The sequence below is a fragment of the Salvelinus fontinalis genome, chromosome 38 (genome assembly GCF_029448725.1).
Source record: "Salvelinus fontinalis isolate EN_2023a chromosome 38, ASM2944872v1, whole genome shotgun sequence".
Classification (NCBI taxonomy): domain Eukaryota; kingdom Metazoa; phylum Chordata; class Actinopteri; order Salmoniformes; family Salmonidae; genus Salvelinus; species Salvelinus fontinalis.
In genome coordinates this window covers 29,821,161-29,846,041 of record NC_074702.1, presented here as the reverse complement: position 1 = coordinate 29,846,041, position 24,881 = coordinate 29,821,161, and the positions used below count along the sequence as shown (strand labels likewise).

General features: G+C 45.7%; 1 protein-coding gene across 2 annotated transcripts in view; it reads right to left on the bottom strand.

Annotated features, from left to right (window-relative positions):
• Positions 1–24,881, bottom strand: part of LOC129837297 (zinc finger protein 407-like) — a 166,702-nt gene that overhangs the window by 42,016 nt on the left and 99,805 nt on the right. For both annotated transcript variants that reach the window (XM_055903349.1, XM_055903348.1), the window contains exons 5-8: positions 19,757–19,923; positions 10,775–10,858; positions 9,202–9,322; positions 4,183–4,361 (exon numbers count right to left, since the gene is read on the bottom strand). In XM_055903349.1, coding sequence (XP_055759324.1) covers positions 4,183–4,361; positions 9,202–9,322; positions 10,775–10,858; positions 19,757–19,923 — 551 coding nt within the window. The remainder of the gene's footprint in view (positions 1–4,182; positions 4,362–9,201; positions 9,323–10,774; positions 10,859–19,756; positions 19,924–24,881) is intronic.

Genomic DNA, 24,881 nt, shown 5'->3' with positions numbered 1-24,881 from the left:
CCAGTAGCCACTGACTCTATTCCCTATATTCCCTATAGTGCAAATAGGGCTCTGGTCAAAAGTAGTGCACTACATACTAAAAAAGGGGGTCATTTCAGAAGAAGCCACTGAAAAACCAAGAGAGAACCAACCAAGAGCCACTAGTCCCACAGTTTCTCTTACATACATACATACATACATACATACATACGTACATACATACATACATACATACCTACCTACATACATACATACATATATAGGCCCATAGACTGGTTGTCAGTCTGTCCCCTGAATGGCCACTAAATACCACGAGAGAGTGGCTCTCAGAGTGGAGCGAAGTGGAACAAACAAAGGCCTGTTTGTCGCAGGCTGATGTGTGATGAATGTGTCCGTTCATGCTCGTCGGAGCAGGTCATTATGCAGGAAACGCCGGCTTTGCCGAGCCCGAGCCGAGTGGCCCCCGTGCCCGCATCCGTTTACTGGGCCGCACGCCACTGCATGCGCCGTCTCTCTTCCCAAACCGTTTGGCTTTTCACTCCCTCCCTAGCCGTCCCCTGGGGCACACTCGCACTGAGCGGCACTCTCTGCGTCTCTGCCGTGACACCTCAATCAGGACTACTGTAACGTGTGGAGCGTGGGGATGGGGGAGAGTCAACATCCAAATACACAAATAAGCCTCCCAGAGAGGGACTGAGAGAGGGGGGGGGGACAGAGAGAGGGAGAGAGAGAGAAAACAATAGAGAGAGAGAGAGGCAGAGGCAAAGACAAACAAGCGAGTCCCCTGATAGTTGAATAGTCTCTACCGTGCTCTGTCGGAGGGGAGACTCTCTTTCCAGAGCTCATGTCTTGGGTTGCAAAAAACTGTGATGTATTTCCAGGAAGAAAAACAGGCCCAAAGAAAGCCAGCAGGGAACCAAAAAGGTGTTCACCACGGGGGAAATCTCCAATTAACACCCGGCACTGCAATCAGCTTCAAGCCCTTGCATGTGTGCTGCACTCAACGTGTGTTTGTGTGAACGTGACGGGAAGGGACAGAGAGACACAAAGACACACTGTCTTCAGAGTTTATTTGGTTTTGTTCCATCTGTTCAGACAACACATTGTATTAACATGTTCCTGATATTGTCTTCACCCAGTAAAACGCAGGTGTGTTCGTGCCAACGACTACAGACAAAAAGGCAGACGGGAAGCAGATGAACTAAGGGACAAGCAGAGATAAAGACACATTGAAAGAGCAAGATATACATTTCAGAGCCTTATAAACGTAGATTTTTCTTCCAAACGTCCATTGTTAATGTCGCAAACTCTCTCTCAGGGTGACGCCAAGTCCCGAGATGTTGGGTTTATTGTCTACGCTTCAAATTGACACTTTATTGACACTTTAAATACCCACTTTATTCCTAGAATAAACACATAACACATAACACACACACACACACACACACACAACAGGGGTGGGATATTTCATTAGATGCTGAAGGGACAGAGAGAGAGAGAGAGAGAGCGAGAGAGAGAAACAGAAAGAGAGAGCAATGGGGGAACAATACACAGAGCGAGAGAGAAATAGCGATAGCGGGGGAGCGAGAGAGCAAGAGAGAGAGAGAGAGAGATATGGGGAGGATAGAAAGCAAGAAGAAAGGACTAAAGTAAAACCATTTTGCTTGCAATATCACATAACAACAAACATGCATACAAATGAATTTGCCTGATGGTTCAGATACAGCATTATTACATCATTTAAGAAGGGGCCCTTTTGCAAACCTCTACGGTAGCCATCGGTCTTGTATTATTAGGGCAAACAGAAACTGAACTAACTAGGAACAATGCCTTGAAGACGTGCTGCAGCCGGCCACTAAGTAGCACATCCGGACACATCATTACGAGCCATTTGATTGCCGTGCCCTCGAGATGCGCAATTAGAAGTCCAAAATTGGGGAGATTTTTTACAATTAAACAGTGGCGTGAAGACCCTCTAACAATGCTAATGATGACTTATGACCTGTGTGGGTACGAAAGGGCATTGTATTACGTGTTCTTATTAAGCCTAACACCTGCACAAGAACAACAGTGGAGATCCTCCGTTTAACTATAAGGTATGGTGCCTTTCCTGTAGCTCGACCATCACCGCTATCCTTGTGACGTCGCAGCGCACATCTCAGAAGCACTGCCACTTCCCTGCGCCCTATCTCTGTGTCCATCTCACGAGGAAGACAATTGTCATTACCATTTTACTTTAAAAAAATTGCCCTAATCATATTCTCCTGGTTTCTTTCATATTTTTTTCGAATCATAATTTCCCTCCGTCATCTCTGGCTGGCTCTAATTCCCTCCTCTCTCCCTCCTCCGTTTGCAGAGGACCTCTCTTTTCATCCCTGAGAAGGGCTTTAATTCGAAGTGCGACGGCGTTGAATAAAGAAAGGCTGAAAAAAAGAAGACGAAAAAGAGGCAGAGACGGCACCGAGAGGAGCGCCGCAGACGCCCAAGTGTCAATCAATTGCGGCTGTGAGGGGCCCGTGACTGGGCTACGGAGGAGAAAGAGAGGAGAGGAGAGAGAGAGTCTGTGTTTGATCTGTGTCTTTCAAAGGGAAAACAGCAGGAAGGGCCTTCACAGACGATTTGCCTCTCCCTGCCAGCCCCATCCTGACAGAGAGCAATCACAAGCAGGTTAATTCAACATCTACCTTCTTCATCTTCCCCCCCCGCTCTCCTTTCTTTTGGTCTCGTTCTGTCGACCCGGATGAAACATTGCTTCCCTCTATCAGAGAGCCCCGCAAGAGCACTTTAAAACACAAACAGACCTTCTTTCAACCTTCTGTGGGTGTGAGGGTAGGAGGGGGGGGTAGTGGGGGGGTTAAGGTTGTCTAGGGGGGTGAGCCAGAGTGTAAGGGAATAAGAAGCAGGTATTTGCCAACCATAAGTCTGTGTAAGGCAAAGAGAGGCCGGTGAACAGTCAGCAGATTCAGTACACAGAGACAAAACACAGACCCATCCTGTCTCCATAGAAACTAAAGAAATAAAGCCACACTGTTTCCTTCTCCATGCTCTATGGCCATGTTCCTCACCCCAATAATGGTATCCTCTCCTGGCCAACGTCTGTGTCCCGGGCACTATTTTTGACCAGAACCATTATGGGCCCTGGTCAAAAGGAGTGCAGGAAATAGGGAATAGGCCACCATTTGGGACGCAGCCTTGGACTGGAGCGGCTAGCTACCACATGCTTTACTATCCAGAGGGCGCCAGGTCAGAGGGATAACAGGATAAAAGGTGTCCTTTCGGCTTCCAGAGAAGGACATTCACTCTCTAGATTGGATTTGGGGCCTTCAAGGACACAGGAAGAACACTCAACACAAAAGATAGATCCAATAGAGGACGAACAGATTTGCTCTGGAGGAGGGAAGGAGGAGGAGGGAGGAGGGGGAAGGGGTAGAGGAGGAGGAGTGGAAGGAGGAGGGAGAAGAGGAGGAGGAGGAGGGTGGAGGAGGAGGAACAGGAGGAGGTGGAGTGATTGGCAGGGCACTGTATTACATCCATATTACATTATTACATCCAGCACTGTCTGTCAGTGGCTTTACAGGCATCACCAAATACAGCAGCTTTCTCTACCTACCATCTACACACACACACATGATACCACTCCCCTGAGAGAGAGAGAGAGAGAGAGAGAGAGAGAGAGAGAGAGAGAGAGAGAGAGAGAGAGAGAGAGAGAGAGAGAGGGAGAGAGAGAGAAAGGGAAAGAGAGAGGAGGGGGAGAGAGAGAAAGAGAAAGAGAGAGAAAAAGGAGAGAGAGAGAGAGAGAGAATAGGGGGAGAGAGAGAGAGAAAGAGGAGAGAGAGAGAGAATAGGGGGAGAGAGAGAAGGGGGGAGAGAGAGAGAAAGAGAAGAGAGAGAGAGAAAGAGAAGAGAGAGAGAGAGAAAAGGGGGAGAGAGAGGAGAGAGAAAAGGGGGAGAGAGAGAGAAAGAGAGAGAGAGAGAAAAGGGGGAGAGAGAAGAGAAAGAGAAGAGAGAGAGAGAGAAAGAGAAGAGAGAGAGAGAGAGAAGAGGGGGAGAGAGAGGAGAGAGAGGGAAAGCAAGAGACAGAAAGAGAGGTGTCAGGGGAGCTGTTACCCAGAAGAGAGAGTCAGAGTGAAGATCAGTGTGTGTGTGTGTTTGTTTGTTTGTATGTTCACTCGCAGGCCTGTGTGTAGAGAGGGGTAAACCTACCTGCATGCAGGTAGGCCAGGTCAGGGTTCTCGATGTCGGGGTGATGCTCCTTCAGATGGTTCCTGAAGTCCATGGGGCCGTTGGTGCCGTAGTCACACTTGGGGCAGTTGTACATCTTCACTCCCTCGTGCTTCCCCGTGTGCAGGATGTGCTTTCGGATGTTCTCCGCACAGTTGGATCTGTTGGGAGATGAACAGACAACCATTAAAAAGGAGGAACAGTTGATTCAATTAGAAGATAAAAAGATCAAACAAAGAGTAAAAAAAAAAAAAAAAAGACAGGAAAGAGAAGAAGAAAATCCCCAAACAATCGAGGACGCTCCCCTTGAAAGGTTTACTGTACTGACGGTTTGGTTTTGTTTTATCGACACTAATAACATGAATCAAGTGGATTGAACGCAAACAATTTAGTGGTGGGGCTGAGGGAGCATGTTTAAGGAGTATACATATTTGGAGAGACTCTTAAAGCCCCTGTGACAATGCAATCAAAAAACGGGGGGGGGGGGGGGGGGGGGGGGCAAAGTGGTAAACAATGATAGACAATTCTACAATTTTGTGAGATACATTTACATGCTGTAGACGAACCCTTTTGGTTCCTCTTGCATGTTACAGACGTTTCACTCTAGGAGTATGAAACTCCTGCAACAGGGTAATAGTTAAGAACAACGTCTCTACATCGTATTTTGATGAAGCCCACCGTGTTTGTAATCTCGGCCAGCTACAAGACCTGATTCTGGGGGCTGCGGATTTTCAACACGGAGCTCAAGTAAAAGTAACAGAAAATACTAGCCCTATGCCTCTGCCTGTGCTACAGTGGGGCGGCAGGTAGCCTAGTGGTTAGAGTGTTGGACTAGTAACCGAAAGGTTGCAAGATCGAATCAACGAGCTGACAAGGTAAAAATATGTTGTTCTGCTCCTGAACAAGGCAGTTAACTGACTGTTCCTAGGCCGTCATTGAAAATAAGAATTTGTTCTTAACTGACTTACTAGTTAAATATGTGTAAAAGTATTATATTATACCATTTTATCCAAAGTGACTTGCAGTGCAGTAAATACATTTTGAACTGTGTGTATGATCTGTGTGGCAATTAAACTTACGACTTGGTGTTGCTAACACCAGCTGAGCCATACAGGACCAGTGTAGGCGTGTAGTAGTGTAGGTGTGTAGTATTGACGTGGTGTAGTCGTGCAGTAAGCTAATGCTGGCCGCTGGCTGTAATGATGTCAGCTCAGGGAGTCACAGAGACCCCCTGATTTAAGTGTGCAGCCTGACCTGGTCTCAGGCCCTATCTAAACCTGAGGACACACACACACACAGACACATGCTCAAAGACATGCTCACATACAGCACACACACACACACACACACACACACACACACACACACACACACACATACACACACACACAACCAATAGATACAACGGTTACCACATCATGTAAGCACGTGCAGCGCAGGAGCCGCGGCACTTTCATACGCACGCACACACACACACACACACAGCATCATGCGTGATGGATGAGGCACTCGTGCTTGGTCTCGGGCTGACATTCTCGGACAGTATAATATGCAATCCCTTCTCCCTTATCACCTTGGCTGGGACAATAAAGGCTCACGGGTACCATAGCTCACGCCAGGCAAGGGTAGAATTTGTTTTCACTTTTTGCCGAGACACCTCTCTCCATCAAGGGTCTTAGCAGTCCCCCCCATTTGCTTTACGGGACTTCATAATATAAAGATGTCCTCAGAACTATGCAGAGGACCCGCCCCTTTCTGTGTTTTACATATAAATACATCAAAACACCTGCTGGTGAATGGTGAAATGGCCCTCCATGAAGCCAGTTGCGTTGGGTAGGGTCAAATCTCCTTAGAGTTCCAGGACTGGGACAGCTCTTTGTCACCATGTCTTTCGCTGTAGACCATGTCTACCTATACTCAGTACAGTAACAGCTCCATTAAGACCCTGGGTAAGTGGATAGGGATTGCACACAGGGATGTAACTACCCTCCAGCTAACGCTAAAACCCATACAGGATGCGCCTCCTCCTTTTTACAGACCAAGACTCCACAACCGAACAATATCAACATCACAAATAAAGTAAATAACATTTTCAATAACTTGACAAATTACGGTGTATGGCCGGCCTACAGTGAGTAAAGCACACAAGCAGTAGCAATAAATACTATCCAACAAGTAACTATACGATAAATTCAATTCAGAAATTACCCCGACCACTTAAAAGTTATTTCTAAACTTTCCTTCAGATAGAGAAGTCCTCGGTCACCGCCAGGAAAATAATAAGAATAATCATAAATCGTAAAAAAAAAAAACATATAGAATTTATATTCAAGACAAATGAACTGATTTCTTATTCCAGGCCAGTGGAATAAATAATCCATTCCGAGTCAGATAGGAAAGGGTTCTAAAGAAGAGTGAGGGGATCCCGCGGGGGCGCTTCTATCTCTCAGATATGGTAATGGCGTAATTGTCATATTAAAACAACATCATGTGCGTTTAGGAGTCAGCAGGTGTCAGGTTAAAAGAAAGGCCCACACAGTCCTCCCACGATGGCCAATATTAATTAGTCCAACGGCCGCGTTTCAACTTTCTCCACGTCCGTGAGCAACGACATGGGAATCAACTCCGCTGCCGAGATATCGTCGCGATTCGCTCCGTCTTTTTTTATTTTCCCAAAACATTTCCATATTTTCTTCGTCGACGACTGCATTGGTAATGAGGCTAGTAATTGAGGCTGTTCGTTAGCGGTGGATTTCAAATGTGTGTGTTTGTGTTTTCAAGAATGGAGGTAGGTGTCTGCGACGGCAAAGAGACGACCTAGACATCATTAGCGCTCATCCACACCTTGCTCTCCGCCTCTCCCAACACTTCACAGGGTCACCGGCCCCGCGACATCCACCGCCAGCCGTGCGGCGGTCCTTGGAATTTAGCGCTACCTCGAATTAGCTCAAAGTAGCTCTTTTCTCAGGCAGGCAGATTGAAAATGTGCATACAGAGGATGCTGATATAAAGTATTAAAGGGAGGATATCAATTATGCCAGTCATGATGCCTTAGTAGCTGTAATGAGTGTCTATTCATTGAGTACAATAGTCATAATGTGGTATGGCATGAGCTGCAAAATGAGGTATATATCATTGAAAGATAGCCTTTGAGAATGTATATGCCAGTTATCCCTTCGACATATGACTATTAATAATATCTGACAGTAATAACCTGCATCATTCTATAATAGAATTCAAAAAGTTATATCTTACATTCATTTGAAGGTAAAGAAGTTGCATTGAGGATTTCATAGATGTGGGAGACACATCTACTATTTTATACCAATATAAGATTACACAATATATACTGAACAAAAGCCGAAATAAAAGTTCCCTGAAATTACCCATACACACAAAAAGCGTATTTCTCTCAAATTTCTTTACATCCCTGTTAGTGAGCATTTCTCCTTTGCCCTGACAGTTGTGGCATATCAAGAAGCTGATTGAACAGCATAATTATTACGTAGGTGCACCTTGTGCTGGGGACAATAAAAGGCCACTGTGCAGTTTTCTCACACAACTGAGGAGTATTTATGTCTGTATTAAATGTCTTTTTTGGGAAAAACTCATTCTGATTGGCTGGGCCTGGTCCCCAGTCTGTGGGCCTACACCCGCTGAGGCCCACCCATCGCTGTGCCCCTGCCTCGTCATGTAACATCCCTACATTAGGGCCTAATTGAATTTATTTCAAATGACTGATTTCCTTTTATGTACTGTCACTCAGTAACATTTTTCAAATTTTTGCATGTTGCGTTTATATTTTTGTTCAGTATCGTAAATGTATTACGATATAATTATAAACATAAGATGCAAGCGTTACAATGGTATATCGAATTCTATATATCATGAGATATCCTGTTCAAATTTTGACAGGGCCTTGACTAACACATTCTTATTCGTGTGAAGTCATTGAACAATTGAGACATTGAGCCATTGGAGGTTTACAAATGTATTCAGGGTGGAAGAGCGGAACACAGAGTTAGGGCCCCTCATGACTGCCCGGTGCCCGTGTTCAATTCCTCCTACACGCATTTGGAACCCAACAGGGGTTGCGAGCCGCTACTCTCTCCAGCCCCTCCCCTCTGCCCTCCGTACCCACGGGGGCCAAACCAAAAATGTTAATTGGTCTTCTAACTTGCTGCTTCATTTGCCACAATCTGTAACGATCATTTGGAATCAGCTAGAAGAGCAGTTGGTCCGGTTCCCTCTGTTGCCTCCCCACAGTGCTTTTAAACGTCAAATACTACTCTTCCTTGATAAATAATATGTGAATTGAGTGACAAATGCGTATCAATAAGTGAAATATGATATAACACCTCACATGCTAAACCATTGCCTTTCTGAACTGCGTTAAAGGACAAAGAATGGCAATTGGTATTGTGGTCCCGTTAATGTTTAAGGATTTCTCCCTCTGATGTTCCTAAAGACATGAACCTAGATTGGAACATCTCACTTTTATTTGAGTTTTTCTTCTGTTTTTCAGACGAGTATCTGAACAGTACATTCCAATTCCAACAGCCTAACATATCCTGACAGAGCAAACCACAACAAACAACCCGCCCGTGTCATTTTGGTTCCTCTGAAACCGACGCCGGGAGCTTCGCACTTCCACCACGCCTGAGAGGGGGGAGGAAGAGGACGAAGAAGAGGAAGAGAAGCGAGATGGAGAAGTGCAACGTGGCCAAAAGTCCCCCCAATTTCACTGACAATTTCCTGTGTAATTACTGATGGTCTGTGATGGCGTTTTAATGACAGAGACCTGCCAGCGGCTGGATGCTGGCGCCTGCTGATGATCGCAGAGTGATGCGATGATGAAGCCTGTGGGAGATCAGACCTGTGTGTGTGTGCGTGCATGCGTGCGTGCGTGATTAAACCCACGGTCCTCCTGCCCATCAACCCCTGCCATCAACCCCTGCCATCTGTCCTTCCATGCGTGGGGCGAGCCCAATGAGCCGGTACCTGTAGTCGCACCAGGGGCAACGGTAGGGCTTCTCCCCCGTGTGCACGCGCTTGTGGCGGGTCAAGTGGGACTGGGTGGTGGAGGCGAAGCCGCACAGCTGACACTTGAAGGGCCGTTCTCCTGGGGGACAGACAGAGAGACCGACGGGGAAGATAAGGAAGTGCGGACAGGAAGACGGACAGAGAGAAATACAGAATCCCTGTCCGTCTCAAGTGGAATCTCACTCTAACACAGGCATTCACATTTAACATATGAATCATTTAGCAGACGCTCTTATTCAGAGCGACTTACATTAGTCCATTCATCATAACATAGCTAGATGAGACAACAACATATCACAATCATAGCCCCTAAACAAAATAGTTATTAGCAAAGTCAGTGCTAGTAGGAAAGTAGTTGAAACCTTTCAAATACTTTTGAGCAGTCGCAATTTTGCGACTATTCCAATAATTCAATTGTGCCAGGAAAGCTCAATCAAGGCCACCTAAAGCAGCGATTGTCAGCGGGTCAAGGGTGTCTGAGTAAAAGAAAATATATCATTTATGGGGGAAAAAGTTAAACCAGGTAGAAAAGGTGTAGAACTTATAATGAACCATTTTCTTTGTTGATATAATTGAATCTCTGAAATGGTTTTCTTCAATCACAGTATTTTCAACATAGAGCCATTAGCAGCGTTTTTTGGGGTCGATTTTGTGGTCTCAAACCAGTGAATTTATTAACATTCTTAATCAAGAATATGGGAGAATTGTTATTATTGTCAATGAAAGAACGGGGAATGTTGTTCCCTTGTCATAAATCTGCTACATTTACTAACAACATAGGATAAAAAAAATTGTTTTACAGATTTTGTATTTTGGCGATTCTTTTCCGCGATGTGAATATTGGGTTGCAACTGAGACAACCTGCTTCAATTTGGGTCCCGAGGCAAAACCAGTTGAAACCCAGTCATCTAAAGCACTGCAAATCCTATTTGAACCCAGGCCTGGTCTGAAGAAGAGACACACTGATGACACCTGTAGTCTGGACAGTGTGTCCGACAATAGATTGCCGAGGTGTTTTAATTGGAACTGACACTCGACAACAGGGGACAAGAGAGGACAAAAAGTAAGAGCGTTGGGTAAATGTAAATGACTGTCAAAATGCGACAGCAAAAAAAAAATCTAAATTATGAATATCTAAATGAATATTTATAACGGGATGCTTGATCCTTGGGCGCCTGCCAGACGAACGGTTAACAGGATTTGTTTCACTTTCCCAATTTCCAAAAAGCACTTGTTATTGACGGCATATCTGAAAAATTCAATTTTCCTAAGCGATAGAATGACATGGTGAAATGATAACCTAAATTAAAAAATCTCAGACTCAGTCATCCATACTGCTTCACATGTCTATCACCGACATCAACATGTCAGACTGTGTGTGTGTGTGTGTGTGTGTGTGTGTGTGTGTGTGTGTGTGTGTGTGTGTGTGTGTGTGTGTGTGTGTGTGTGTGTGTGTGTGTGTGTGTGTGTGTGTGTGTGTGTGTGTGTGTTAGATGCTGGATGTGTGCAGCTCTAGCGTCGTGTGGCTCACCTGTGTGTTGGCGGCGATGCTTGGTGAGGGCGTGTCGCGTGCCACCCGCAAAACCACAGAGATCGCACAGGAAGGACTTCTCTCCTGTATGGGGCGGCAATGGGGGGGGGGGGTCAGAGAACATTACAGAGTCAACAGAGGAAGAAGGAGTAGGGACAACATCAACAACACAGAGAGGGACAGAGACAGAGACAGAGTGTTCATTAACAGATGAAAGCGGAGGGAAAAGTCACAGATCACTAGTGTATATCCATCAAGGCTCTCACAGTTAACTAATTCCTCCAATCAAATGTATCCGTGTAAATATGTCAAATGGGACGGAAATTGCCAGTGTGGTTTATTGACTGTGATAAAATCTGAAAAGCACCGCTGAACATAATTACATACTTGTCAGAGCCATAAAAATTAGCTTTATTATCAATGGGATGGTTTTGTACAACTTCACTTCTGTCCGATGCCTGCCAGATGTTCTCTCTCTCTCTCTCTCTCTCTCTCCTCTCTCCTCTCTCTCTCTCCTCTCTCTCTCTCTCAGCACAGAGACACAGCAGGAGGAGGAAGAGGTGTAGGCAGGCTGATCGCAACACAAACATGACTCTGAGGACACTGGATCATCAGTGTGAGTATTTCTTTGCAAAACGTTTCGCAACGGACAACAAAACGTTTTGTCCAGTTCAGAATGTACATCCTCTTTTGTACTCCAAAATGTTTCCTCTCTACTGAACAGGACCCAGGTGATGGTTCATACCCAGTATAACAGATGTGTAAAACGGTGTTGGTTGTTTGACTCTACGACATCAACAAGCTTTAGGGCAGTTGTCTGAACTCCTTGTCACGGACGTCCTCATTTCAAAGAGGTCTTCTCACAAAACCGACTGTCCAGACCGAACCTAATATGTTACGAATATGGAAAGGGGGGACTTTCCTTTCGATGGTGTTGGATGTTCTGCTCTGTGCCACTACTAATGTGCTCAAACATGGGTCAAACAAAAGTTCTTATATCTCTCAGATATAGGACAGACACTTCAAAACCTTATTCCTTATGTTGCATGTTTTGACCGTCTGTTTTGCCATGTACAGTCGTGGCCAAAGTTTTGAGAATGACACAAATATTCCTTTTCACAAAGTCTGCTGCCTCAGTTTGTATGATGGCCATACTCCAGAATGTTATAAAGAGTGATTAGATGAATTGCAAAGTCCCTCTTTGCCATGCAAATGAACTGAATCCCCCCAAAAACATTTCCACTGCATTTCAGCCCTGCCACAAAAGGACTAGCTGACATCATGTCAGTGATTCTCTCATTAACACAGGTGTGAGTGTTGACGAGGACAAGGCTGGAGATCACTCTGTCATGTTCGAATAACAGACTGGAAGCTTCAAAAGGAGGGTGGTGCTTGGAATCATTGTTCTTCCTCTGTCAATCATGGTTACCTGCAAGGAAACACGTGCCATCATCATTGCTTTGCACAAAAAGGGCTTCACAGGCAAGGATATTGCTGCCAGTAAGATTGCACCTAAATCAACCATTTATCGGATTATCAAGAACTTCAAGGAGAGCGGTTCAATTGTTGTGAAGAAGACCCAAGAAAGTCTAGCAAGCGCCAGGACCGTCTCCTAAAGTTGATTCAGCTGCGAGATCGGGGCACCACCAGTACAGAGTTTGCTCAGGAATGGCAGCAGGCAGGTGTGAGTGCATCTGCACGCACAGTGAGGCGAAGACTTTTGGAGGATGGCTTGGTGTCAAGAAGGGCAGCAAAGAAGCCACTTCTCTCCAGGAAAAACATCAGGGACAGACTGATATTCTGCAAAAGGTACAGGGATTGAACTGCTGAGGACTGGGGTAGAGTCATTTTCTCTGATGAATCCCCTTTCCGATTGTTTGGGGCATCCATAAAAAAGCTTGTACGGAAAAGACAAGGTGAGCGCTACCATCAGTCCTGTGTCATGCCAACAGTAAAGCATCCTGAGACCATTCATGTGTGGGGTTGCTTCTCAGCCAAGGGAGTGGGCTCACTCATAATTTTGCCTAAGAACACAGCCATGAATACAGAATGGTACCAACACATCCTCCGAGAGCAACTTCTCCCAACCATCCAGGAACTGTTTGGTGACGAACAATGCCTTTTCCAGCATGATGGAGCACCTTGCCATAAGGCAAAGGTGATAACTAAGTGGCTCGGGGAACAAAACATCGATGTTTTGGGCCCATGGCCAGGAAACTCCCCAGACCTTAATCCCATTGAGAACTTGTTGTCAATATTCAAGAGGCAGGTGGACAAACAAAAACCCACAAATTCTGACAAACATTCTGACAAACTCCAAGCATTGATTATGCAAGAATGGGCTGCCATCAGTCAGGATGTGGCCCAGAAGTTAATTGACAGGACGGATTGCAGAGGTCTTGAAAAAGAAGGGTCAACATTGCAAATATGGACTCTGCATCAACTTCACGTAATTGTCAATAAAATCCTTTGACACTTATGAAATGCTTGTAAGTATACTTCAGTATTCCATAGTAACATCTGACAAAAATATCTAAAGACACTGAAGCTGCAAACTTTGTGAAATTAATATTTGTGTCATTCTCAAAACTTTTTGGCCACGACTGTACCAGTGAATGTGTTATTCAATGTGTTTCTATGGGCTTTCGCAGTAAATGCCAAATTCAATGTTTTTTCAAATAACTTTGTATATACACTGCTCAAAAAAATAAAGGGAACACTTAAAAAACACAATGTAACTCCAAGTCAATCACACTTCTGTGAAATCAAACTGTCCACTTAGGAAGCAACACTGATTGACAATAAATTTCACATGCTGTTGTGCAAATGGAATAGACAAAAGGTGGAAATTATAGGCAATTAGCAAGACACCCCCCAAAACAGGAGTGATTCTGTAGGTGGTGACCACAGACCACTCCTCAGTTCCTATGCTTTCTGGCTGATGTTTTGGTCACTTTTGAATGCTGGCGGTGCTCTCACTCTAGTGGTAGCATGAGACGGAGTCTACAACCCACACAAGTGGCTCAGGTAGTGCAGTTCATCCAGGATGGCACATCAATGCGAACTGTGGCAAAAGGGTTTGCTGTGTCTGTCAGCGGAGTGTCCAGAGCATGCAGGCGCTACCAGGAGACAGGCCAGTACATCAGGAGACGTGGAGGAGGCCGTAGGAGGGCAACAACCCAGCAGCAGGACCGCTACCTCCGACTTTGTGCAAGGAGGTGCACTGCCAGAGCCCTGCAAAATGACCTCCAGCAGGCCACAAATGTGCATGTGTCAGCATATGGTCTCACAAGGGGTCTGAGGATCTCATCTCGGTACCTAATGGCAGTCAGGCTACCTCTGGCGAGCACATGGAGGGCTGTGCGGCCCCACAAAGAAATGCCACCCCACACCATGACTGACCCATCGCCAAACCGGTCATGCTGGAGGATGTTGCAGGCAGCAGAACGTTCTCCACGGCGTCTCCAGACTCTGTCACGTCTGTCACGTGCTCATGTGCTCAGTGTGAACCTGCTTTCATCTGTGAAGAGCACAGGGCGCCAGTGGCGAATTTGCCAATCTTGGTGTTCTCTGGCAAATGCCAAACGTCCTGCACGGTGTTGGGCTGTAAGCACAACCCCCACCTGTGGACGTCGGGCCCTCATACCACCCTCATGGAGTCTGTTTCTGACCGTTTGAGCAGACACATGCACATTTGTGGCCTGCTGGAGGTCATTTTGCAGGGCGCTGGCAGTGCACCTCCCTGCACAAAGTCGGAGGTAGCGGTCCTGCTGCTGGGTTGTTACCCTCCTACGGCCTCCTCCACGTCTCCTGATGTACTGGCCTGTCTCCTGGTAGAGCCTTCATGCTCTGGACACTACGCTGACAGACACAGCAAACCTTTTTGCCACAGTTCGCATTGATGTGCCATCCTGGATGAACTGCACTACCTGAGCCACTTGTGTGGGTTGTAGACTCCGTCTCATGCTACCACTAGAGTCAGAGCACCGCCAGCATTCAAAAGTGACCAAAACATCAGCCAGGAAGCATAAGAACTGAGAAGTGGTCTGTGGTCACCACCTACAGAATCACTCCTGTTTTGGGGGGTGTCTTGCTAATTGCCTATAATTTCCACCTTTTGTCTATTCCATTTGCACAACAGCATGTGAAATTTATTGTCAATCAGTGTTGCTTCCTAAGTGGACAGTTTGATTTCACAGAAGTGTGATTGACTTGGAGTTACATTGTGTTGTTTAAGTGTTCCCTTTATTTTTTTGAGCAGTGTATATATATATATATTTTTTTAGACCTACAGGGATCCTAAAATTCGAAATCAAATGGCTAAATTATACATTTTATGACCATCTTAAAACAATTCCTTATGTTAGGCGACAGGTAGCCTAGCGGTTAGAGCGTTGGGCCAGTAACCAAAAGTTTGCTGGTTCAAATACCCGAGCCGTCAAACAAAAAAATATGTCGATGTGTCCTTGAGCAAGGCACTTAACCCTAATTTGCTCCAGGGGCACCGTACTACTATGGCTGCACCTATCAGGTGTATGTGATAAAACATCTTCTTTTTTAGCTTAGACCTACAGGTGTTAATACAGCGATATATGACAGAGGCTTAGTATGGTGCTGTGTCTCAGTGCCAGCCTGTTGTTGCCCATTGTTAATTACGCCAGCTCCACTCAGCAGGGGAGAACTCTGATTAGTCTGCAGACCTCTGGCCTGTCTGCCTCCAGGACATAAGGCACATGCTGTAGCTACCCACATGAAAAACAAATACTACACTTTACTATAGAATACTACAGTACTTACTATAGAGTTCTGTAGTAAACTATATACTGTAGAATACTATACTACACACTGTAGTATCCCTCGATTATGTGTAGTACTTACTATATAATGTTGCAGTATACTGCAGAATACTATAGTAAATTCTGCAGTATTATCCGCAACAACAAAAGAACACTGTAGTAAATATGTCACGTTCCTGATCTGTTTTCCTTTGTCTTGTATTTATTTTAGTTGGTCAGGGCGTGAGTTGGGTGGGTTTGTCTATGGTTGATTTTCTATGTTGGGATTTTTGTGTTCGGCCTGGTATGATTCTCAATCAGAGGCAGCTGTCAATCGTTGTCCCTGATTGAGAATCATACTTAGGCAGACTGGGTTTCACGTGTGTTTTGTGGGTGTTTGTTTCCGTGTTTGTGTTTTTCACCACACGGTACTGTATCTGTTTTCTGCACTTCGTTGATTTGTTTTGTATTTTCAGTGTTCAGTTTTTCCGTTATAATAAATCATTCATCATGAACACTAACCACTCCGCGTATTGGTCCGATCCTTCTCGCCTCTCCTCGTCCGAGGAGGAGGAATATGACGAACGTTACAAAATACTACAGTAATGTCCGCAAAATATACATTTTTCATGTTGGTACAGTAGCACACACACAGGCATACATGCAGACATGCAGACAGACACACACACGGACACCTGCAGCACGCTAGCGCGAACCCATGCACACGCAAGCACACACACACACACACACTATCACTGTCACTTAACTGCTCGTCTCAATCCCAAAGTTTGAACTTTCCCTGTGCATTGTTAATGCATGGAGGTGACAACTTCATGCAGAGGGGAAGTAGTGTTTTTCACTTCGGATAACAGCTTTTATTGAGTCCACAGAGAGAGAGGAGCCTCGTATTACCCGTATTACACCCATTTAAACCCACTCGACTGTGAGGAGTGTTCTAACGCAGTGCCACTTAAGACGAGAAAACCACCAGTCTTAAATAGGTGCTTTTTCTTTAGCTATAGAGGATTCCTATTTGTTCATTCTGGAATGATAAAATCTTTGGGCTTTTAAAATTGCCCTTCTTCCTCTCTTTCTCCTTGTCGGCATTGGGACCTTCAGGGCGACATTAGGGGAATGTTGGGGGTAACGTTAGGGGGAACGTTAGGGGAACATTACCAGTCTGTTAGGGGAGCGTCAGGTCTGCCTCCTCCTCAGTTCCTATCAGAAAAATAGCCCCCTCTTTCCCTTCTCCCCATCACCCCCCGATTCCACCCGTCGCCCTTCCATCACTCATTATGCCCCATGCTACAAGACCCCACCACGGAAAAAATCCATAGCCATCGATTCCCGCGCCCAGTCGCCACAATTATTATTTTAGTGGAAACGCTGGCGATAAATTACGTGTGCTTTTTATCTGCCGTTCGATGGCGGTGAGCCCTCTGAGGGCCAAGGGAGGATGGCGTGGGTGGGGGACCGGACAGTGACGGGGCCCTGTCAACACGAGGGGATCCAGCAGGCTAAAGATACTGAGCACAGGGCCCGTACACACACACAATCACCACCCGCTCACGGAGACGCACAGATCAGACAAACACACAGTCATACACAAAACGCAACCCAGATTACACACACACACAGACACACACACAAACCAACAGTCATACACAAAACGCAACCCAGATTACACACACACACATACACACACACACACACACATACACACACACACACACACACAGTGGCCAGTTAAATCTCTCACATAACTTTGCGTCATTTTAACAGTTCAATACTATTCTTTGTTCTTACTCTTCTGGTACTTCCTCTACCCCTAACAAAATAAATCCACTTATTGCAAGACTTACTAAAAAGTACTTTGCAGTCAAAAATACCACCTCCATTTGCACGTGCGTGTGCGTGTGCGTGTGTGTGTGTTTGTTTTGAATCACATACACTGTTACTGTTTATTATCGATCCTGTTGCCTAGTCACTTTATTCCTAGTTATATGTACTGTACATATTACCACGGACCCCTGCACATCGACCCGATACTGATGCCCCGTGTTATCGTTACTCATTGTGAATTCATGAACACTTTTATTATTATGTGTTATTACTTATTTCTCTATTTTCTCTAGCTCTACATTGTTGGTAAGGGCGCGTAAGTAAGCATTTAATTTTTAGTCTACACCTGTTATTTACCAAGCGTTTGACAAATAACATTAGATTTGATTTGATATATGTGTGTCCTGGTGCCCGACGCCAATATCTGTGTTTTAAATAACCCCGGAGGAGTCTGCATGCAGCTATAATTGCCTCCCTCATTAGTTATGTTTTAGCAGGGTTGCGGTTGGGAGGGCAATTAATTCCACCGCTTAATTTTTGACACAGAATCCGCCCGCTGTATTGATGTGCGTCGCCATTTTGGGCCTCATTTCTCAGGGAAATTAATTGACAAAGTGCGAAGATTTATCAGCATATCGCCAGATTAAGCGACAAACTGAGGCAATGAGGAAATCAATTGTGGCCCTGTCGCAGCAAACGGCACTGCCGGTCCCTCTGCGGAGGGGCTGGGGAAAAGGCTGGGGCGGGTTGGGACATGTTTGATTTATTTATTTATTTGAGTCGCTCATTCATCAGCCGTTACAAATGACCCTGGCGGCTGACACTACCTCCCCTCCTCCTCCTCTTCCTCCTCAGCTCAGACATTGGGGGTGTGAGGAGAGTGATTAACATAGAAAACACACAAATCAGCCCCAGAACAATGAATCCAGTTGGGGACATGATTGCAGGCCCAGGAGCGGGAGGTGTTCACACACACACAGAGGAAAAGCAGGAAGTCCCTCACGACGGCTGCTCACGTCACAGTCCCAGTCAGAGAAATGGTAGCAGCACAAGTGTGTTTCATAGAGACTCGTTGTCTCTCGTCACAACGGAAAACGTTCAAATGCAACAGGACTGAGAACATACGCTATTTAAAAGACAGAATTCCATTTCATGACTAGTGCTGTCGCATATCTCAAACACGGTTTGCACCACATAATAGTGCAGCTACCAACTATTCACACGCCTTAATTGTTGCGCTACATTATCTTGTTGCGCGACATTATCTTGGGTATCGATGCTGACACACACGCAGGCACGCGCTACTTTCCTCAATACCCCCCACCAGTGGTCCGATCTGTCCTCATCCCGCCCGCTACACACACACAACCCACCCCAGACGAGTAACAGAGATCTCCAGCTATATGTCACCGAGAATGATTGGTTCAACTTTTAGTTTCCTACTTATTTTATTAGTATTGCAGCTTACCCTTGCGGAGGAGCCCATTTACAACGTTCAAACAGATCACACACGCCAATCATATTTTAGAGTGCGTCAACTCGCCTGTGTGCTGGAATGGGATTGCAATGATACGCCAATGTCTGCCTCTGTCACCCCCCTCCCCCCCGTCTGCCCATTAATAGAAGTGTTGCATCATGGAGCTGTAAATTGAGTTAGCTTTCTGGGTGTCACTAATCAGGGCCTCAGTCGTCCCTCTCTCTCTCTGTCGTCCCTCTCTCTCCCTCTCTTTCCCTCTCTCTCTCTCCCTACCCCTCTCTCTCTCTCTCCCTCTCTGTCTCTCTCCCTACCCCTCTCTGTCTTTCTCCCTACCCCTCTCTGTCTTTCTCCCTACCCCTCTCTCTCTCTCTCCCTACCCACCCTCCCTGTCGCAGCAAGTGACACCTAGGCGCTTGGAGCAGAGTGACGGTCGTCCCCGGCCGACGGCGAGTGACGGTTCTCGGGGAAACAAATGAAAATAAAAAGGTCTAATTATGTCGTCGGCGCCTTGCCACCGTGAGAGAGGCCCGCGTGACGGATGGACTGTCCTCCTGCTGGCGCTCACTCAGCCTGTCATACCGAGACCCGCCCCCGTGCCTGCCGTCCTGCCTTCTGCTAGCTTCAGTCACTGACTTTAAAAAGGGAGACAAGGAGCAGATTGACTGACGGACTGACACCTGAAGCAAACAGCCTGGCCACATTTCTGACTGGTTCCTACTCTCAGTATATGTACGTACTGTAGGTAGGCATCTTGAAGGTGTGTCTCACCTGTATGGACATGTAGTAATTCACTGTATGTATTGGTATTGGTGTGTGTGCACAGTACAGTACAGTAGACAATGTGTGTGTGTGTGTGTGGGGGGGGGGGGTTAGGGTGTTGCATCTCACCTGTGTGTGTCCTGTAGTGGTCTTTCATGGCAGACAGGGTGAGGAAGGCGTAGTGGCAGGATGGCCAGGCACACTTATGGGGCTTGTCCCCCGTATGCAGCTTCATGTGGTTGTTCAGAGCCCACTTCTCACTGAACGACCGGTCGCACAGATCACACTCAAACTTCCTGCGAGGGAGGGAGGGAGGGAGGGAGGGAGGGAGGGAGGGAGGGAGGGAGGGAGGGAAAGAAGAGAGCGTTATTTAGTCCCAAATCTGAGGTAAAAGGTAGAAACCCAAGACTGTAAGGTAGGGAAGGGAGGAAGTAGGAGAACACACACACACACACAGAGATTGCTGGGGCTCCTGGCGTGTCATGTCTGTATAAGCAGGCATTGATTTTTCTGTCCAGGTCTGCCACCTCCACCATTTATTCTCTGCTTTGCGCCAGGGCCCAGAGGACTGGAGAAATTCTGTTACAGTCCAAACACACTCACGCATGCATATAGCGCATGCACACACACACACACACACACACACACACACACACACACACACACACACACACACACACACACACACACACACACACACACACACACACACACACACACACACACACACACACACACACACACACACACGTGGGGAGTATAGAGTTGCCCTGTACAGGGGTCTCCCACCACTTAGTCAGGGCCAACAGGAATACTGTAGGCTAAATGAAAAGCTGGATCACACTTTCCCTCCTACCTGGCTTTATCCCTCTAACTCCTCTTCTCCGTTTATTCCTCATCTTTCTTCATGCCCATCTCTTCAAACTCCGTTTCCCTTTCTCACTAACCATCTCTCCCTTGTATCTCTCTTTCCCTCTGTTCCTCCGCCCTGTGTGCCAGTCTTTGTGCGATGACACGAAGCACAGTTGATGGGGAAAGAGCTCTTCTCCACAGAGGCCAGCGGTGCATGACATAGGCCTAGATACTTCCAGGTTAGAGTGAGGGTGCTCAGTCCCAGATTCATAGCTGTTTAATTAAGCTACAAGCAACAAGCATTAGTTTAAACAACAGAATGCCATCCGGTCAAATTCATCTTTAGGCCTCCACTAGAATTTTGCCTAGCTGGAGAATGAAAAATGTGCGTGCCCTAAACAAGAGAATTGTTCAGATTCTTCGGGAGCGTTTGTCTTGTGCCGAGACTCGTGAGAGCGTGTTATTTTAGCGAGGAGGTCTGATTGTGTTGTTTAATGCCTCTGGTATCTGTTTCATAGCACGCCATGTTGACACTCACCTGAACAAATAATGACTTCTAGCAGCGTGGAGCATGTGTCCTAATCAATAATTCAACTCATACGTTTTCCTTGTGGAGAGAGGGGGGGGGGGGAGAAGGAGGGGTAGAAAGATAGCAAGGGGGAGAAGGTGAGGGAGAGAGAATGGAGAGTGTGAGAGAGGGAGTCAGGAGTGAGGGAGAGAGAGAGAGGGAGATGGGGAGAGAGGGGGAGACAGAAAGAGAGTGGGGAGTAAGAGAGAGAGAAGAGAGAGAGACAGGGACACACACACACGTGCTTGCCTTATATACTACCGTTCAAAAGTTTGGGGTCACTTAGAAATGTCCTTGTTTTTGAAAGAAAAGCCAATTTTTTGTCCATTAAAATAACAGCAAATTGATCAGAAATACAGTGTAGACATTGTTAATGTTGTAAATGACTATTGTAGCTGGAAACGGCAGAACCAGATGTTCAGTTTCTTGGCAATTTCTTCGCATGGACTAGCCTTCATTTCTCAGAACAAGAATAGACTGCCGAGTTTCAGAAGAAAGACTTTGTTTCTGGCCATTTTGAGCCTGTAATCGAACCCACAAATGCTGATGCTCCAGATACTCAACTAGTCTAAAGAAGGCCAGTTGTATTGCTTCTTTAAATCGGCACAACAGGCTTTTGTGGAGCGATGGGTAACGATGCTTCGAGGGTGGCTGTCGTGTTTCTGGTGTTCCTGGTTCGAGCCCAGGTAGGGGCGAGGAGAGGGATGGAAGCTATACTGTTACACTGGCTATACTAAAGTGCCTATAAGAACATCCAATTCAAAGGTATTTGAAATACAAATCGTATAGAGAGAAATAGTCCTGTAGTTCCTATAATAACTACAACCTAAAACTTCTTACCTGGGAATATTGAAGACTCATGTTAAAAGGAACCACCAGCTTTCATATGTTCTCATGTTCTGAGCAAGGAACTTAAACGTTAGCTTTTTTTAAATGGCACATATTGCACTTTTACTTTCTTCTCCAACACTTTGTTTTTGCATTATTTAAACCAAATTGAACATGTTTCATTATTTATTTGAGGCTAAATTGATTTTATTGATGTATTATATTAAGTTAAAATAAGTGTTCATTCAGTATTGTTGTAATTGTCATTATTACAAATAAATACAAAATAAAAATAAAATTGGCCGATTAATCGGTATCGGCTTTTTTGGGTCCTCCAATAATCGGTATCGGTATTGAAAAATCATAATCGGTCGACCTCTATTTACAACATTAACAATGTCTACCCTGTAGACATTTTCTGATTGATTTGCTGTTATTTTAATGGACAATAACATTTGCTTTTCTTTCAAAACCCCAAACGTTTGAACGGTCTACATTCAAAGGAGGATGAATCTATCTGTCACGACATCCACCGAAGTCGGCTCCTCTCCTTGTTCGGGCGGCGTTTGGTGATCGATGTCACCGGCTTTCTAGCCATCGCCGCTCCATTTCTCATATATCCATTTGTTTTGTCTTGTTCCATTACACACCTGGTTTTCATTCCATAATCACTGCATGTATTTAGTCCTCTGTTCCCCTCCATGTCTTTGTGTGTAATTGTTTATTGTTATGTGGATTTTGTCAGGCGCTATACTTTTGCTATGTTCCATGTTTTTGGAACGTTATTGTTCTTATATGCTGTCATTTTTGGAACGGAATTAAAGTGTGCCTGTTTAATACACTCTGCTCTCCTGCACCTGACTTCGCCTCCCGTACACACCCCTAACACTATATCGCACACAGATACGCTTGTCACGTCCCACTATCATCCCAGTCTTAGGAAACGGCAGCTTCAACATCCTTTTACCACGAGCACTCAAACACACATTCTAAAAAAGTGTCTATATCACCTTGGTCTAATCTCGCAGGCATCTTCAAAATCCTCCCATTCATTCGCTCCATGCCCATTCATTCGCTCCATGCTCCATGCACTTGCCAAAGACCTTATCCTGGCAATAAATATATGTCTGTTTCTGATTCCCCCTCTCTCTCTAGTATTCCTGCAACAGCCAGTCCCCCGCCGTGGGAGAGGTAAATAAGATGAGTGAAGAAATGCTGTCTTTTACTGTGAACATTATGCACAACACTCCTGTTTTATGAGCTAAACGGGGCCATTGTTTATCGTGGGGCGCCATTTCAGCGTTAGGCCTTAACATGGGCCTCTTTCTCTCTCTCTGTGTGTGTGTGTGTGTGTGTGTGTGTGTGTGTGTGTGTGTGTGTGTGTGTGTGTGTGTGTGTGTGTGTGTGTGTGTGTGTGTGTGTGTGTGTGTGTGTGTGTGTGTGTGTGTGTGTGTGAGAGAGAGAGGCTGAGTTGAGGAGGAATGGTGCTTGCAGTAGACTGATCAGTGGGGGTTTTGTATGGATGAGAGAAGGTATGGCGTCTGTTTTCACCAGATCAGATGGAGCTCTTTGATCTTGTCATCTGCGTGTCAGATCACGTCACGATCCACAGTCTAGCCCCTATACATATGCATAGAGCCTACTACCTCTAAACAGTCAGGAGCAAGGCAAAGCAAGCCAGAGACAGAGGGAGGTAGAGAGAGAGAGAGAGAGAGGTAGACAGAGAGAGAAAGAGAGAGAAAGAGAGAGAGAGAGAGGTAGAAAGAGAGGGGTAGAAAGAGAGAGACAGAGAGAGAGACAGAGAGAGAGAGAGAGAGAGAGAGAGAGAGAGAGAGAGAGAGAGAGAGAGAGAGAGAGAGAGAGAGAGAGAGAGAGAGAGAGAGAGAGAGAGAGAGAGAGAGAGAGAGAGAGAGAGAGAGAGAGAGAGAGGTAAGAAACAGGAGGCCTTCCTCCTATTTGTTAGATATAATTAGAGTTGTATTTATTTTTGTTGTGGTTGCTGTTAATCAGATTTCCACTTGTAGGAAATTAACAGGCGCTCTAGATCTCAATTACACATAATGACAAGGAGTGTGTTGGTATTCACACACACAGTATTGTACAACTAACTTTGTGGGGACACACAAGTCAGTCCCATTCAAAAAACTATTTTCTCTAACCCCTAACCTTAACCTGAAAACCTAACCTTAACCCTAGCCCCTAACCCTATTTGATTTATTTAAAATAAGCCCCTAACTCTATTTTATTTATTTAACTAGGCAAGTCAGTTAAGAAGAAATTATTATTTACAATGATGGCCTACTCTGGCCGAACCCGGACGACACTGGGCCAATTGTGCGCCGCCCTATGGGACTCCCAAACACGGCCGGATGTGATACAGCCTGGATTCAAACCAGGGACTGTAGTGACGCCTCTTGCACTGAGATGCAGTGCCTTAGAGCCCTACGCCACTCAGGAGCCCAAACCCTAAAACTAACCCTAGCTCCTAACCCTAAATTCTAACCTTAACCCTCATTCTAACCATAACCCTAAAACTAACCCTAGCTCCTAACCCTAAATTCTAACCTTAACCCTCATTCTAACCATAACCCTAAAACTAACCCTAGCTCCTAACCCTAAATTCTAACCTTAACCCTCATTCTAACCATAACCCTAAAACTAACCCTAGCTCCTAACCCTAAATTCTAACCTTAACCCTCATTCTAACCATAACCCTAAAACTAACCCTAGCTCCTAACCCTAAATTCTAACCTTAACCCTCATTCTAACCATAACCCTAAAACTAACCCTAGCTCCTAACCCTAAATTCTAACCTTAACCTGCTATTTCTAGGGGGTTTAACAATAGCTGATCAACACACACACACACACACACACACACACACACACACACACACACACACACACACACACACACACACACACACACACACACACACACACACACACACCCTTCCTCCCTCCCCCCCCCCCCCCTCTGATCCTAAATGATTGGCATCCCATGCAG